This window comes from Sorex fumeus, unplaced genomic scaffold (assembly GCF_029834395.1).
Source record: "Sorex fumeus unplaced genomic scaffold, SorFum_2.1 ptg000044l, whole genome shotgun sequence".
NCBI classification, from domain to species: Eukaryota; Metazoa; Chordata; class Mammalia; order Eulipotyphla; family Soricidae; genus Sorex; species Sorex fumeus.
Window position 1 is genome coordinate 12,064,228 of NW_026606101.1, and position 16,840 is coordinate 12,081,067.

Here is a 16,840-nt window from a genome sequence, read left to right on the forward strand (position 1 = left end):
GGCAGGTACAGCCCCTTAGCTATGGGTGTGGCCCAAGTATCCCTCCCCCCCACACACCAAAAAAAGGCTTATGCAGTGATTTTTACTGTAAAAGTGAACTTTATTTTCCCCAGCCTGAGGTTACTCAGTGGCTCCATTTTTGTTTTGGTTATTTGGGGGGGGGGGGGGGGAGTGACACCAGACAATACTCAGGTTCTTCCTGACTCTGCATTCAGGAATTACTCCTGCTGGTGCTGGGGGACCATATAGGATGCCAGGAATCGAACCGGGATCGGCTGCATGCAAGGCAGATGCCTTCCCTGCTGTACTGTGGCTCCATTATTTGAAGATGTTTCTGGGCATTTGTAAAGGTTCACCAGGTTATTCTGGTGGTCCAATTCTGTCACTTTACAGTTCTAGGGATACTTGTGTTCCCTTGTGTGGCGCTCAGGATCTGACTGAGGAGACACAAGCAAGGAACCCTGGGAGAGCTTCCTGGAAGAGACAAGAGCTGAGCACTGCAGGCATTAGCTAGAGTCGGCAAAGATCACACCCCAAGCAGGGCCAGGTGCTCGCTTGCAGGCAGCCAAAGCAGGTTCAATCCTTATGAACCCCTGGGCACCACTGGTGTAACCCCTCCCTCCACCCCGACAAAAAAAAAGCAGACGACCAAATGGGGAAGGAGGGCCCAGAGGATTGCAAGAAGGCTCGGTTGGGGGGTCGCGCCGGGAGACTGAAGGTACTGAAACCGGCCAAGACTCAGGCTGGATTTACGAGGGGCCCAAGTGACCAAAAGGAGGGGAGGCGGGTGGCCGACCTCACAGATCCTCAGGTGGGTCTTCCGCATCCCCCCAATACCTGCCCATGACCACCCACTTAGAGGTACGGGTCATTTTGGAGTCACGGAGCCGTGCCGGTCCCTGGAGCCCAGAATGTGCGGGGACATGCAGCGTGCACCCGGCTGCGGGGTGGGGTGCGGGGGCTGCCCGGGCTCTGCACCTCCACGCCCCGCCGGACACAGACACAGAGGGCGGTGCGGGGTTTCCCCTTCCCGGGCGCCCCTTGCCCCACCGAGAGGCTGGGGCTGGCGCCCCGCTTCCAGGCAGGGGAGGAGCGGGAGTCACCGAGGCGAAGTTGCGGTCCTAGGACCCCCCCGCCGGCGGCGCCCGGGAGGTGGGCGGAGCTGCGGGCGGGGCCCCCGGCGCGCCGGCGCCAATGGGCCCGCGGGCCCCTCCACGCCCTCCGCGTCCCCCCAGCCCGCTGCAGCGTCCGGAGCGTGGGGCCGCGGCAGCAGCAGCAGCAGCAGCGGGCGGCGCCATGGCGTGTGCGGGGCTGCTCACCGTGTGCCTGCTCCGGCCGCCCGCGCCCCGTGCGCCCCCCGCGCCCCTCGCGCCCACCGCACCCGCGGGCGCCGCCGGACACGCGCTCTTCCAGGACGTGAGTAGGGGGCGCCTGGAGGGCGGCTGGGTTCCCCCGCACCTGTGCACCCGCCGTGCGTGCATCCTCTGTCTCCCCACCCCACACGGGAGAATCCCCTGGTCCCATCCCTCTCCCGCTGCCGGGGTCTCAGATTCAGGACCCCAGCCCAACCCTGTCGTGTCCGGGGAGCTTGGGGGGGAGGGGGGCGCTCTCGTCCCGTGCTCCATCGCAGGAGCGCGCCCTGCCCCTCCGGCACCCAGGCTGGAGCCTAAGCAGTCAGTCTGCGCACCCCATCCAGGGCTGGGGGTTCCAGGGCTGGGCAGAGCAGGTTGGCCCTGGGTGGTCTGGGCATCTCTCACAGGGCATCCCAGAGCCTCCATGGGTCCCCAGGGGTGTCCAAGCCAGCCTTCAGCCACCCGCCACAGCTTGCCCCCCTCCCCGGCATTTTTCACCCCATCCTGATCCCCAGGTTCCTGCCCCCTGCCCACTGCCCCCAGTGACTCAGCACCTTACCCACTGTCCTGGCCGCAAGCCGCCGGACCTTGCGGCTCTCTGTCTTGGAAACAGAGAGGCGGAGTTAGGGGATTCTGAGATCACCCATAGGCAGAGACCCTGGGTGTGACCCCAGGACACTCACAGCCCAGTGTCCCTTCTGAACCCCAAGTGCCTTCATCTGTGCCTGCAGCCCACGCGGGACAGCGGAGCTGGGGCAGACCTTGGAGTCAGACTCTGCCCCCTACCCCTCGCACCTAGTCTGACTCCAGGGAAGTGGCACCAGGATGGGGGCCTTTCAGGGGGTCTCACTGGGACTTTCCCCCCAACTGCCTTGCTAGACCTGCTGTTCTCCCATTCTCTGCTGCTTTGGGGGACCTGGGGGTTCTCTGGCGCCTGCATGAGGGGACACCTTGGCTTGACTCTGCCCCTTTCTGCCCTCTGCGCTGTGATTCTTCATTGCTATGTCTCATTAACACGTCTCTCTGGCCACCCTTGCTTTCCGCCATCCTCTCCCCTCTGTATATGTACATACACACACACACACACACACACACACGCACACTCATGCGCGCACACACACATGCACATGCCTACTCAGGACTTTTATCCTCATAGGGAGCCCCGGTCCTGGAAGGGTTAACTCATTCTGCTCCCCCTCCTGTTAACACGAAAGCAAGAACTCCAGAGGAGGCTAGTCAGGGTGTTCAAAACCCCCAGGGAAAGAGTGGGGCATGTGGGCTGTGGCCTCATGGTAGATTCAGGATTCAGGTACAGGCTGGGTGCCTGAAACCCTTAAACTGCATCTTGGCTTTGTCCCCACGTTCAAGATAGGACTGTGCCAAGGGCACAGCCAGGAGGGCTGGTGTGTGGGAGATGGGGTGCTGGGAGCTGGCCCTGCAGGAGAGGAGAGCAAACCCCAGGCCTGCTGTGTGTCCTTCCTGTGCTGCCCACACAGGAAGGCTCCTGCGGACCTGTGCTGGGAGGGGGGTGGGGCCAGGGAGGAGGAAAGGCCACTGGAGGCAGGACGCCAGTGGGGGTTCTTCATGAGCTGGGTGGGAGACTCGCCCCCCACTCACAGCTCCCACCCATGCCCCTTTGTCCTCTAGGTTTTCCGCAGAGCAGACAAGAACGGTGAGTATGGGGGACGGAATGATGGGGTTGATCCTCGGAAGCCCAGGGGCGGGTGGAGGGTTTGGGGCACATTTCAGAGTGGAGAAGAATCGTGAGTCATGAGACTCCATTGGGGCATCTTTCCTGGAGGAGTCTTGAGCCAAGGTTGGCCCAGTGGAGGCCCAGGAATGTGGGTTCACGAGGCTGGAGGTGAGGGCTTGTGCCCAGGCAGTAGGACCTGGGCATGAACCACCCTCGCCACCTACCAAAGAAGCAGAGCCCAGGGAGGCAGAGCAGGTTGTCTGAGGGCCTTGAACCCAGTTCCACCTGGTTGCCAGGATTGGTTGCCCAGGGTCTGTGTGAGGCTCGTGGGAAGATTGGGCAAGGTGCTGCCCTACTGGGGGATTATGTCCTTATGGGTTTGTGGTGGGGGATGGGGGAATATAGGCTGACACCAGCAGTGTCAGGGTTTGCCCCCTAGCTTGGGGGACCCTATGCAGTGCAGACAGGTGCCCTATCCTTTACTATCACTCTGGCCCTGATTCTTAGGGTTATTGGGAGATGCGGCAGCTTCCCACCTGCTTGTTCATATGGACCCTCTGGAAAGGCTTGGTCAGCATAAAGCTGGGCCCAAGTTCTCCAACCTGGGTCTGGGAATCCCTTGAAAATGAAAACGGGGGGCTGGAGAGATAGCACGGCGGGTAGGGCGTTTGCCTTGCATGCGGCCAACCCAGGTTTGATTTTCAGCATCCCACATGGTCCCCTGAGCACCGCCAGGAGTAACTCCTGTGTATTGCCGGGTATGACCCAAAAAGGAAAAAAAAAAGGGCACATTACAACCCACAGAGCAGCAGCCCCCTTGGCTGGCCTCCCCCTGCATCCCCAAATCTTTTGTTTCAGTCTTTTTTGGCAGGAGGGAGCCCACCCTTTTGCCTTTCCCCTGGTCTCTCCAGGTTGGAGGGGGAGCCTAAACCCAGCTTGTTGCTCCAGATGCCCTGTTCCTCTTGCATCCCAAGTCCCGGCTGAGGCGCCTCTGCCTTCTCCCATCCTGGTCTCTCGCTCTCCCTCATCTGCCCCTGATGGCCAGACCAGTGTTCACAGCCTGTGACATGCCCCTGTGAAGGGGGAAGTCAGTCCTCAGGAGCCAGCCTGGCACTCAATAAAGAGCTGTCAACCCTTCGGAAGAGCTCTGCCTCCCTGCGGCTTCTCTGGGAGCAGCCAGATCGCGCCTGCAGCTACTCTCCTGCCAGGGCTCTGCGGGCTGGCACGAGGGCAGAGACGGGGCGGCCAAGCCCTTGCAAGTGGCGCCAAGGCTCTGCCATGACCTGGCTAGTTGCCAGCCTGTGCATTTGCTTCCCCACCCGACACACACTTACCGAGTCCCTGCCCAGGGCTGCATTCCTGGGGAGGCCGCATGCTGAGCCCTAATGCCTTCTGCGGGCACATCTCGGACCCTGTCTTTGGTTCCTGCAGCCAGACCCCCACCAGGCTCAGACCTCTGTTTCACCTGGGTGGGTGACAGTGAGAGGCTGCCAGGCCTTCTGAGGCCCAGGGCTGGGGCAGGGGTGGGGACAGGGGTCAGAGACACTGACTGCCACCCTGCCCCTGTCCAGATGACGGGAAGCTCTCGTTTGAGGAATTCCAGAATTACTTTGCGGACGGGGTTCTCAGCCCCGGGGAGCTGCGGGAGCTGTTCAGTGGCATTGATGGGAAGCCCACCGAGTGAGTAGGAGTGGGGGGCTGGAGAGCCGCTCCCGGCCCGCTGTGTCCCCTGCTGCCTTGGTTTCCTTCTGGAGGGGGCCTGGGCTCTGTGCCAATTTATTCCGCCCACCTTCCCGCTCCTGTCTCCAGCCTTGCCCATCTCACTGCTTCCAGCTGGGACCCCGAAATAGCCAGGCCTGAGTCACCAGCCGTGGTTCAGCCCACAGGCCCCTCCCCATTCCCACTTCCTGCAGGGACCAGAGGCAGCCTGGGGACAGCTGGGCCTGCCCGCCTGCACCCATGGGTGCAGGTGTGCACGCACGCACGTGCACGCGCCTTGCCTCAGGCGGCCCTCCAGCGGCGGGGCCGGGCTTGAGTTTCTTGCTTGCTTCCAGACCTTCTCCATGGGGGTGTGAGGCTTCCAGCTGCCTCTCGGCTCCCGGTGCTCCTTGCGTCCGGCTCCTAGCTGACACCAGGGCCCCTTGTCTGCCTCTGTGCTGATGCTTGGGCTAGACTCCCACTGTCCCCACTCTGGAACTAGGCACCCTGAATTCCTGCTCTTCAGGGCCTCGCTTAGGGAACCCTTTCCAGGAAGCCCTCCTTGGCTACCGGGCTATACCTAGGTCTTCCCTCGACTTCTTCAGACTTTCCCAGCTCTGCCTGCTCCCTAGGAGTGGCCACAGTCATCTTCCCCTGCCTGAAATGCCCCCGGAGGAGGCCGGGAGAGGGTTGAGTTCTTGCCTTTGGCTACGGTGTGATGGGACAGTGAGATGCTGTCTCAGCCCCTGGTTGAGCAGGGAGGGAAGAGGGGGGGCGGGGCAGATTGGCTGCCAGTCCCGGTGCCTCGGGGCTGAAAGACCCCTTTCTTCCCTCTAGCAATTTGGAAACAGAGAAACTGTGTGGTGAGTAGGCGGGCAGGAAGAGCCCTCCTGGGTGCCCTGGGAAGGTGGGTGAGTTCTGAGGGATAGGGTGGGGTGGCCTCAGGGTCTGAGGTCTAATTGGTTGCTGGAAAATTGGGGGGCCGTGGTGGGGAAGCGTCGGGGAACCCTTGCACCCCCTCTGCCGTAGACTACTTCTCAGAACACCTGGGGGTCTACCGGCCTGTGCTGGCCGCCCTGGAGTCACTGAATGGCGCTGTGCTCACGGCCATGGATGCCACCAAGCTGGTGAGTGGAGGGGTGAGGGCAAGGGGTGCGCAGAGTGGGTAGGGGGGATCTGGCCTGCACCCAGTCGCAGCTGAGACTGTGCAGCTCAAGGTTGAGTTCAGATCTTGGCCCTCCTACTTTCTCGCCTTTTATCTTGACCTGGGCCTCAGTTTCCTTTTCTGTAAACGGGGGATAACAAGAGCACCTACTTGCATCCATTTGTTGTGTCCATTAAATAAGCACAAAGGTAGGGGGTTTTGTCTTTTTTCTTTTTTTTTTTTTTTCACTGTCCTTAGCATCCAGACTGCCTGGCACACAGTAAGTGCTTAATCCAGGAAGCTGCTCCTGATGTCGCTGTCATTGGCCAGATTTGTTTGTGGAGTACCAAGGCCAGCAGCCAGTTGGGGCGGCCTGGGGACCCGTGTGCTCCCACCTGTGCTAGAGGGTACAGCTTCGGGGCAGGCAGAGGACAGGCCCAGGCGCTCCCACATCTGTGCGCTCACAGGGGCCTTTGGGTGGAGACTTCAGAAACCCCACAGTGGCAGAGCACTTGCCTGATTGCATTGCCGGCATCTACCTCAGGGCCTCTCACAGGCTGAGCTTGTCTGTCCCAGAGCTCTAGCCCTAGCCCTATCCCATTGCTCTTAATAAGGAGTGGGAGGGAACACTGCCTGAGGCCTTTGGAAAGGGGAAACTGAGGTCCTAGGTTTGTCAGTGAGCACCACAGCACACAGCTGAGGAATGGACGCTTCCTTCCCCTTTCGTTGGTTTTCATGTGGAATAGAGGAGCTTGGGATAGGGTTGACTTTGGGGGGTTGGGGGGACCTGACAGTGCTCAGGGATCACTCCTGACAAGCTTGGGGCACCACATGTGGTGCCAGAGAATCAAACCTGGGTAGGCCACATGCAAGGCAAATGCTGTACTATGGCTTTGTCCCCAGGAAGGGGTGGTCCTTTGGGCCTGGCCAGAAAGTGTGTCCAGTTGGTGCAGGATGTGGGGCTGGTGTGTAACAAGGATTTCTACACATGTGGCCTGGTTTCAAGTGAGGGGCAGTACCTGTCTTGTTGCCATGGAAACAGGGTCCTGGGTGGGCAGCTAAAGTGGCATTTTTCAAGCTGGCACTAGTGAGGGGGTCATTAAAACGTAGGACAAAGTGGGGGTCCCAACTACCGTTTGGTCCCAGAAAGGGCGATGGGGTGACCATCTTGACCACATACTGATGCCAACTGCAGTCACTTGAGACTTTTATCCACACTCCTGGCCTGATAGAGCTGCAGCTGGGCTGCTGCTGCCCTCCTGGGGCCCCCTGCCCTGCCATCCCACACTTTGCCAGTCTGTGCTCAGTTGAACACTTCGTGCACCAGCCTGGAGCCGCACTCCTGGTACATAGCCCGAGTCATCCAGTGGCATTGGAAGGAGTGCAACGAGGCCATCATGGAGCCGCCTGTCCATACAGCGGTGCCTCGCCCAGGGTGGGCCACCAGGCATGGCTGCAGTGCCTGGTCACCGTGCTGCTGGAATTGGGCCTCCAGCTCTTTATGCAGGCGCTCAGTGAAGCCAGGGAAGAGTGTGGAGCCCCCGGCCAGCACCACGGTGTTGGCCAGCCGCCCCCGCAGCGTGGTGGGCACCTTCTGCAGGGCCTGAAAGGCCAGCGTGGGCAATCCTGGCTCAGACTGGCCCAGCAAACCTGGCTGGAAGATGGGTTCCGGGCAGCAGAAGCGTTCTCTGCTAAGGCAGACTGGGTACCCGTTGGCTAAGCAGAAACTGGCCGGGTGTTGGCGGTCAGGGTCCCGGAGGTCACGTTCAAAGTCCTGTGAGACATAGCAGCAGTGCTTCTTGAGCTTGGTGATGGCCTTGCGGGACAAGCCCTGCCACGGCAGATTGGGACTCGCGGTCACCAGCAGGTCGCGCAAGTAGCGCGACAGGGCGCTGCCGGCCACGTTCATCCTGAAGGTGGCCTCCAGCCAGGAGTGGCCCGCATAGACGGGGGTGGCGTGGCACACGCCGGCGCCCGCCTCCACGGCCAGCCCTGAGAGCACGCCGGTGGAGCAGAGCGCCAGCAGGGCGGTGCTGGCCATGTGACACGCGGGCACTGCCAGGGCCTCGAACAGCAGCTCGGCCACCCGCTCGCGGCCCGAGGGTGGCGCCGTCGGGGAGTTGCTCACCAGCACGGGCCACTGCTCGGGCAGCACCCGCAGGCCTCCCAGCAGCAGGCGCTCCCACAGGCCCTCCAGCGCCTCCCAGTTGACCACCACGCCGTGCTTAATGGGGTGCGCCCGCACCGTGCCATCCGCCAGCGCGCAGCCCTCCGGGCCTGACAGCGCGGGCCGGTCCTCGCGGGGCACCAGGCTGGAGCTCTTGAGCACCAGGCGCGGCTGGGCCTCCCCGGCGAAGCCTGCCTTCACGAAGCCCGAGCCTTGGTCCACCACCACGGCCACGCGACCCAGGGAGGGCAGCCGGCGGGCCCGGCGGGGCACCCGCACAGACGCCAGCTTCGGGCTGCGCCTCGCCCCGGCTCCCCGCGCCCCGCGCGTTCCCGCTGCGGCGAGGTCGCTGCTCTCCCGGGCCAGAGGACCACAGCTCGGCTCCAGACTGTCCTCGGGCCGGGACGCCTCTATCTCCCCACCGGAGTGGGGGGCGTGCTTTTCCCTGCTGGCCTCCGCCCCCAGGCCCGAGACCCCGCCTTCTGGGCCAGGGCTGGGTCTCCGGGACTGGCGCGGCTCCCGCTGCTGTCCCGCGGCTTGCAGCCTTGGCGCGCTGGGAGGCGGGGAACCCGGCTGGGTCAAGTCCTTGGTGTTGAGAAGCCGCCGGGCGGGCGGGAGCCGCAGATCTCTGGAAGGGAAGGCACGTGGGGTGGCATTCAACGGGAACGTAAGCGGTTCCGTCTGGGGGCCCAGGAGTTCAGCCCAACCTTTGAGCCCCTGGCCATGTCTGGGCAACTCTCACCTGAGCTTCGCAGAAGCCGTGGAGGTAGTTCCTGGTTGTGAAGGTGCCAGGGGCGGGAGGGGAGAAGGAAGGAAAAGAACTTCCGCTGAGTTCATTGTGACCTCAGTTCTCTGCACTCGCTGCACTGCCCCAGCCCAGCCCCTCCCACCTCCCCATGTGTGTGTCACACTCACAAACACAACCTCTCAGAGTAACCAGTGCTGATTCCTCCCCCATCCCACTTGACATACCTGTAGGTATTCTGGCCAGTCCTGTGGGCTGCCGCTAGCCCACAAAGAGGTCTCTGGGTAGGGCCTTAGATTTCTGCATCTGGGTGCGGCCTGGTTTTTCTTTCCTGAGAGCTCAGGATTTGCATGTCAAAGGGATATGGTCTCATCTTTGGGCTCCTTTAGGGATGTTCATCTCTTCCTCTTTTTCTGGCCGCATCAGCTGGGGCAATCTGTGACCACTTTCAGGGGCTCACCCAATTGCAGCCCCGAGCGAGTCCAAATCTCTCAGAGAGCTCTGGGGGTAGGTTTTCTCCCCCAAAGGTACTAGTAATCCTGGCATGGAGGGAAGCAGCCTCTTGTCTCTGCAGAGATTTTAAGATCATGTTGATTTCTAGAGAAGGCTCCTTCCCGAGTGAGGAACTGGTTCCATGGACCTTGTGAAGGGCAATGGGAACTGGGTTGGGCGTGGGGGCGGGAGCAGACTGGAAGCAGGGCTGACTGCAGGCTCAGGGGTCCCCAGGGTGGCCACTGCATGGCTCTCATCCTTCTGAAGAGTCGCCTCTCCAGCCTGTTTTTTTTTTCTTTTTGGGTCACACCTGGCAATGCACAGGGGTTACTCCTGGTTCTGCACTCAGGAGTTACTCCTGGCGGTGCTCAGGGGATCATATTGGGTGCTGGGAATTGAACCCGGGTCGGCCGCGTGCAAGGCAAATGCCCTACCCTCTGTGCTGTCTCTTTAGCCCCAGCCTGTGTGTTTTTATGAGGAAAAGTCTATGTCCTGTTTCTGTACCCAGAAAGGCTGGGAGGACCAGCTGGGGCCGCTTGAGTTTGGTCAGACAGCTTGGCCTCAGGAGGAACGTGGCTCGCCTGATCAGGTAGATGCTGGGGGAACAGCAAATCTTCCCCACAGTCCGAGGGAGGCGGGGGCGGGGGTGGGGGTGTCAGTGCTCTGGGGAGATGCTCTCTAGCAATGCAGAAGGGGCGTTGTTTGTGGGATTAAGGTGCTTCTTCAGGTCAGTGAGTGGAGAGCAAGACCCAGGAGCCTCCTGAGATAGATAGGTCAGCGTGCGGAAGGCAGGCTACAGGCTCCGAGCCCCAGCCGGCTGGAGAGTCTGAAGTTGGTTTGGGCCCCACGGTGGAGGGAGCAGCAGTGGGTCCTTCCCACAGAGAATAGGTGATGGGGGGGGGGGGCGGGGGCGCTGACTGGTGACCATGGGTGGCAGCATGGTCAGTGACTGGGTGCTGAGGGCTCAAGAGATGCCAGGGCTCTGCCCGAAGTAGGCCCCCTTTTGATGGTGGTCACGCCTGGGTTTGCCCAGGCTCACAGTTCTTGGTCCTGGGAGCTGGCAGGCCCGGGGCGGGACAGGTGTGTATGCCTGAAAGCAGCCCCTCTTCCCCAGGTCCGCATTCACAAAGAAGGCAGTGAAAACAGTCGAGGCACCGGGCCTCAGTTTCCCTTTACCCTGGCTTCCCCGCTGCGGAAAGACCGAGCCGGCGGCCGGGTTGCTGTGCGCAATTTATCCTCTTTATTGGCCAGACACCGCTGGCGGGCCTGGGGCTCGTGCGGGTCAGCGGGAGCCTTCTGGGGCCGGCTGGGCATCGGCTCCGCCCCCCGCGCCGGGCCCGCCCTCCCCGTCGCGCCCCTGCCCGTGCCTCCGCGCGTCCAGCAGCAGCAGCCAGATCAGGAACATCTTCATCTTGCGCGCGTGGGCGCTCTCGCGTCGCTGGCCCGCATCGCCGGCTCCGTGCTGCACGGGCGCCGCCGCGCGGTAGCCCTCGGGGGAGCCCTCCGCGCCCGCCCCGGGTCTCCCGGGCTGCGTGCTAGGCCCGGCCGCCGCCTGCTGTCGCCGGGCCCGGGAGAAGACCACAATCTTGATCTGCGGGCGAGAGGAGGGCGGCCGGGGCGGGTGTGGGGGCCAGTGCGCCGCCGTCCCTCGGAGACCCTCGCCCAGGGCGCTGCCGCTTCTACGTTTCCTGCACTCCCGCTGCCCTCCCTTGCCCGTGGGGTCCCTACCTCGGACCTTTCGCCCTCAGCCCTACTGGCAACACCATTCCCCCCACTTCACCCCACCCCAGCCCGAAGGCTGCCAGTCTGAGAACTTGCTCCATTCGCCTTTAGGGGTTCCGGGCCTTGCTAGGACCCTCACCCACCCTGGCCCTGCCCAAGGCCTCTGATGACAAGAGTTTGGAAAAGGATTGTCTGGAGCTAGGAAGGGAAACATGGGAATCTCCCTGTACCCTTAGCTCTAGTGGTACCCACTAGCCTGTCCCTCACCCCCCCCCCCCCCCCCCAGTGCCCATCTGCTGTCTTGTCTGGGTTTCCCTGGCCTTTGCCTGCCTGTTGGCCCCTGGCACCCACCCGCCTGTGGCTGGACTGTTTCCTCCGGGCCTTGTCCATGAGGGGTCGACTTTCCCCTTCGGGCTGCCTGGGCATCCTGGTCCTCTACAGGAACTGCTGTTTCCTGTGGCAGGGCTGGTCACCCCGTACCCAGACTGCTGTTGCCTTGCCCGCCAGCCTTTAAGGGCCCCTTTGTGATCTCACGTAGGACCTCACCTATCTCCAGGCTCCACCCCTCCCAGAACCCCAGGTTGACCTGGATTGTCACCTCTGTGACCTCTGACCTAGGGTCACCTCAGTCGTTGAAATGGGCTTGTAGATCATATGTGAGGCCATGTTAGTAAGGTGCTTAGGGGTGAATGGAGAGGAATTTCTGTGCCCTGGGTTTGAATTCTGGCTTGAACACCAACTCAGTGGATGGCCTTGGCCGAAGCGATCAGTAGCCTTCAAGCCTCTGTCTTTTCATCTGCCAAGTGGTGTCAGTAGAGTCTGGGAGGTGGTTCATGGGATGAGCATGTGCTTTGCATGCAGCAGGTCTGAGTGTGATTTCCTGAGTACCACCAGGGGCAAACCCTGAGCAATGTCCTGGGAATAGCCCTTGAGCTCTCTCTGGTCTTATTAAAACAAATTTGGAAATGGGGCCAATTGAGGGAAATACTACAGTGGGTAGGGCATCTGTCTTGCATGCAGTTAGCTTGGGTTTGATCCCCGGCATCCCATCTGGTCCCCTAATCCCCAGCAGCAGTGATCCCTGAGTGCAGAGCCAGGAAAAGCCCCTCAGCACCACTGGGTGTGACCTAAAGCAAAAAACAAACAAGGAAAGGATCAATTATGGTTCTTATGAATGGCTCTAAGGATGAAATGAAATTCTCTGTGGGCCCAGTACTGAATGGGTGCTTGTGTTGGCTGGTTTCTTTGACTAAAAGTCAAAAGCAACCAGTCAATCTTGACTTGATGGGGGAGGGCACACCCGGTTTGGCTCAGGGTTTACTCTTGGTTTTGTGCTCAAAAATCACTCCTGGCAGGGTTTGGAGAAGCATATGGATTGGCAAGAATGAAACTAGGATCTGCTGTGTGCAAGACAAGTGCACACATACCCTCGAGCTCCGGCCCCTGGTCATTCTTAAGCTCTTAAAAGGATTTGGCAACAGCATGTCAGGGGCATTTCCCAACTAGGAGGCAAGTGGCTTGCCTTGGGTCATTGGGATATTCTAAGGGGCCACACATTAAAATCACACTGGGAGCTAGAGTGATAGCACAGCGAGTAGGGCATTTGCCTCACAGGCGGCTGAGCCAGGTTCAATTCCCAGCATCCCATATGGTCCCCTGAGCATCACCAGGAGTGATTTCTGAGTGCAGTCAGGTGTAACCCCTGTGTATTGCCGGGTGTGACCCCCCCAAAAAAGAAAATCACTATAATGGGGGGAGGGGCGGGACATGGCATGAGACTAGGGGACCAGCCGGCTGAACCATGGGACCACAGGAAGGTTAACAAGACTGGGAGAAGGTCAAGAAACAGGAAGTGTGCTGGGCTGGCTGGAGACAGCAAGGACCCCACCTCACCTCAATACCTATGCCCAGCTCAGCCTGCAGGAGGGCCTGATGACTGAGCTCAGTGGTCCCAGCTCTTTAGGGCCTCGCGAGGCGGCTCAAGCCCCTGGACTCCCATCCTGGACTGGGCAGGGGTGGGGGTTGTGCAACGGGGATGGGAGAGAACAAGGAGAATCTCAGGGGATCTGTCTTCTGGACGAACAAAGGCGCAGGTCTGTCAGTATTCTACTTGATAATATAATATTTAGACATTTTTCACTGGCACCTCTAAGCAGCTCCGTGAAACAACTATTTCTATCCCCATTTTTCAAATTATGACTTACTTAGTTTGGTTTGATTTTGGACCACACTCCGGGAGTCCTTGAAGGTTAATTGTGGCTTGACCTTTGGAGTGGGGATCACTTTCAGCAGTGCTTTTGGGGGCTGGAGGTACTGGGGTGAAAGCCAGTTTTGCAAAGCGTGCAGCGCACGGGCTCCAGCCCTTTGAGCTGTTGCCCCAGCCCTCTGTGACAGTCAAACCCAGGGCCCCGCATATGATGAAGAAACTGAGGCACAGGGAAGGGAAAGGAGTTACTTGGGGAGCCTCTAAGTATCCCAAGAAGCTCAGGGCTTGGAACATCGCCAGCTCCCTGGCTTTTCCCACCTTGAGGGGCTGCATGGAATGGCTGGGTGCAGGGACAGTGGCTGGCTCTCCTGTGTTTGCATCCACTAGCACAAGGGGCTCAGATCCTGTTGGCAGCACAGATGAATGAATGAAGGGATGCAAACACAGTCTGTGGTCAGCTGGAGATACAGCACCCACACACCTTTGCTTGCCTGGTGTCAAAACTGGCCTTTCCATGCCCTGAGACCTGCACCCCCTTCGCAGGCCCCCTTTCCCAATCCTCCCAGTGAATCCTCTAGCTTCCCTGAAGGGGGTGGGGCCCACACAGGGAGGGGCTGGCACCTGCTCCCCGCCCCCCCTCCCGTGAGCATGCCCCAGGGGATTTGCAGCAGCTGAGCAACTGCCTATTCAGAAACATGTCTGGGGGGATGGAGGTCAGAGGTAGGTGGGTAAGACACTTATTTGCCTTGCAGGCAGCTGCCCCGGGTCTGATCCCTGGCATCCTTGCACCACCAGGAGTAATTTCTGAGCATAGAGCCAGGAGTAACCCCTGAGCACAGTCGGGTGTGGCCCTCAAACCAGACCACCACCACCAACAAAAAAGCCATAAAAGAATAATGGAAACATTGGGGCTGGAGCGATAGCACAGCGGGTAGGGCGTTTTGCCTTGCACGCGGCCGACCTGGGTTCGATTCCCAGCATCCCATGTGATTCCCCAAGCACTGCCAGGAGAAATTCCTGAGGGCATGAACCAGGAGCAACCCCCGTGCATTGCCGGGTGTGACCCAAAAAGCAAAATAATAATAATAATAATAAAAATAATAAAAATAAGTAACAGAAACATGTCTGGTGGGAAAGGGTGGGCTGGCAGTCCAGAGGGAAGGGTGTTTGCCTTGCATATGGGTTTGATCTCCAGCATCCCATATGGCCCCTGAGCCCACCAGGAAAGATCCCTGAGCATACAGTCAGGAGTAAGCCCTGAGCACCACTGGATGGGGCCCGAAAATCGCCAAATTGAAAAAGGATATGTTTGAGGGTGAGAGCCGGTGACCCAGTTCTCTGCTCCCCAGGAGTATGAACGAGCCTCCAAAGTTGACCAGTTTGTGACGCGATTCCTTCTTCGGGAGACAGTGAGCCAGCTCCAGGCCCTGCAAAACTCGCTGGAGGGGGCAGCTGAGACCCTGGAGGCCCAGGCCCAGGCCCCCAGGTAGGGACCTATACTCCTGTTCTGTGACTTGGGGGGCGTGGGGAGGAGGATGGAGAAAGAGTGGCTGGATTGGGGGCTGCCGGACCTCCGTGTGCCGGCCCTGGAGGCCTGACCTGGGCCTGGGGTGGAGGCAGGTGCTGACCCTCGCTTCCCTTAGGTCTGAGGAAGAGACGGTGGCGTGGCAGAGCAGGCCCCGTGGCAGCCGGAGGGCAGGGCGTAGGGCCCTGCAGAGCGCCAGTTGGTCCCCTAGTGGGTCTGGCTCCTGTGACTCAGGTGTGACTTTAGGGGGTGCAGGGGTGTGGGCTGGCCTGGGGGAGGGCCTGGGTCATCTCCCAGAGTTCACAGGGAGGGCCTCGTTTATTCTAAGAGGTTGGAGGGGTCCATGCCTCCCTCCGACCCCCATCCCAACCGCAGGGCAGAGCTTAGAAGCCGAGATGCAGTGGCGGCTCCAGATCAACCGCCTCCAGGAGCTCATTGACCAGCTGGAGTGCAAGGTGAGTGGGTGGAGGCCGCCCGCAGGGCCGTCCTGGGACGCGCCTTCTCAGGCCCATGCTTGTGTCCTCACAGGCCCCCCGGCTGGAGCCCCTGCACGAGGAGGAGCACCCCAAGGGACCTGATTCAGTGAGTTAGCAGGCTCTGGGCCTGGCAGTTGGAAGCTGGCAGGGGGCGAGTGCTGGGCCCCTAATGTGGGAGAGGGGCAGTGACTAGCACCTTGGGGCGGGGGGAAGAGGTGCCCAGGCTCCATCGCAAGGGGCGCCTCTTGGCTGCAAGTTGAAAAGGGCGGGTGGCTCCTCTTGCTCCACTGCCGGCGCCCACCCAGCCTCCTCCCTCGCCAGCACATTCTTGTGGCCCAGAGGCAGGTGCAGGTGGCGGAGGCGGCCCTGCAGGACTTCCACCGTGCTCTGAGCTGCTACATGGACTTCACGGGCGCCCAGAGTCGCTGCCTTCAGTGAGTGTCCTCCCGTCTGGCTCAGCATCGCGGGGGGAGAGCTGGGCACCCCAGGCCAGGGTGTCCATCAGCTGCTGCTGGTGGGGGGGGTGGGCAGCGGGGTCCCGTCCCGTCCTGGCCATCTCTTTGGCCCCGCAGTGTGTCAGCCCAGAGGATGTCGGAGAATGCCTCCTTCACCCTGTACGAGTTCTGGCAGGATGAGGCCTCCTGGAGAAGGTGGGTGACTTGGGCCCTGGGAAACTGAGTGAGTCAGGTGCCCTCAGGTGTCGCTGTCACCTCAGAAGAGTTGCCTAAGCCCTCTGAGCCCTGGGCCCTTTTTTTTTTTGGTGGGGGGAATTTTTGGGTCACACCTGGCTCTGCACTCAGGAATTACTCCTAGCAGTGCTTGGGGGACCATATGGGATGCTGGGAATCGAACCTGGCTTGGCCGCGTGCAAGGCAAACGCCCTACCTGCTATGCTATCGCTCCAGCTCCCCACCCCCATCATCTCCTTTCCCAGTGCCAGGTCTGTGGGAGATGCTTGTAGTGGAGCTGCCCCCTGCTCCCTGGCACCCCACCCAGCACTGTGCTCTTACAGCTTCCCCTTTAATGGCCCCGGCTTCCCAGGGGGTGGGGTGGGTGGAAAGTGGGGAGCTCTGAGCCACGGGATGGTTGCTGGCTCCCTGACCCTGCAGGCACCAGCAGTCGGCCTGCAGCAAAGCCTTCCAGCGCATCCTCATCGATCACCTGCGGGCCCCGGACACCCTCACCACTGTGTTCTTCCCAGGTGCGCTGTGCCCCCAACCCTGGCAGCTTGAGATCTGGGGAGATCTAAGTATTTCTGACCCCCAACCTCTGACCCCCAGCCTCCTGGTGGATTATGAATAATAACTGAGCCTGACCTGTCTAAGCCAAGGACCCTGGGCCCCACCTGCCTCCTCTGAAGCTTCTGGACTGGTCACCTTGGCACTGGCCACGGGCGATGCTGCCTCTGAGCCCTGGGCCTGGCTCTCCGAGACATGGCGGACACCGCGGGGAGTGTCAGTGGGGCTGTGGGACTGCTTGCTGTCCGTTTCTTTATCTGTGTTGTTTGATTTTCCTGTTTGTGTGTGTGTGTCTGTGTGTCTGTGTGTGTGTCTTTGGCCTCTGAGCCCTCTGGCCTCTGCCTGGTTCCAGAGGCCTGGATCCTGATGTCCTTGGCCTGCT

General features: G+C 60.7%; 2 protein-coding genes across 2 annotated transcripts; one reads left to right on the plus strand and one right to left on the minus strand.

Moving 5' to 3' along the window:
- The first annotated feature begins 1,260 nt into the window (after positions 1–1,260).
- NECAB3 (N-terminal EF-hand calcium binding protein 3) lies at positions 1,261–16,635 on the plus strand. The gene is made up of 13 exons (XM_056121285.1): positions 1,261–1,416; positions 3,000–3,024; positions 4,617–4,725; positions 5,581–5,606; positions 5,773–5,870; positions 14,569–14,705; positions 14,863–14,978; positions 15,120–15,199; positions 15,273–15,326; positions 15,542–15,654; positions 15,793–15,870; positions 16,330–16,421; positions 16,501–16,635. Exons 1-13 carry the CDS (start codon positions 1,297–1,299, stop codon positions 16,527–16,529), a joined length of 1,077 nt encoding a protein of 358 aa, XP_055977260.1. The 5' UTR covers positions 1,261–1,296; the 3' UTR covers positions 16,530–16,635.
- ACTL10 (actin like 10) lies at positions 6,684–11,439 on the minus strand. The gene is made up of 3 exons (XM_056121463.1): positions 11,365–11,439; positions 10,659–10,882; positions 6,684–8,682 (listed from the first exon to the last, which is right to left on the minus strand). The coding sequence occupies exons 1-3, from the start codon at positions 11,437–11,439 to the stop codon at positions 7,191–7,193; spliced, it is 1,791 nt and encodes a 596-aa protein (XP_055977438.1). The 3' UTR covers positions 6,684–7,190.
- Positions 16,636–16,840: the final 205 nt, after the last annotated feature.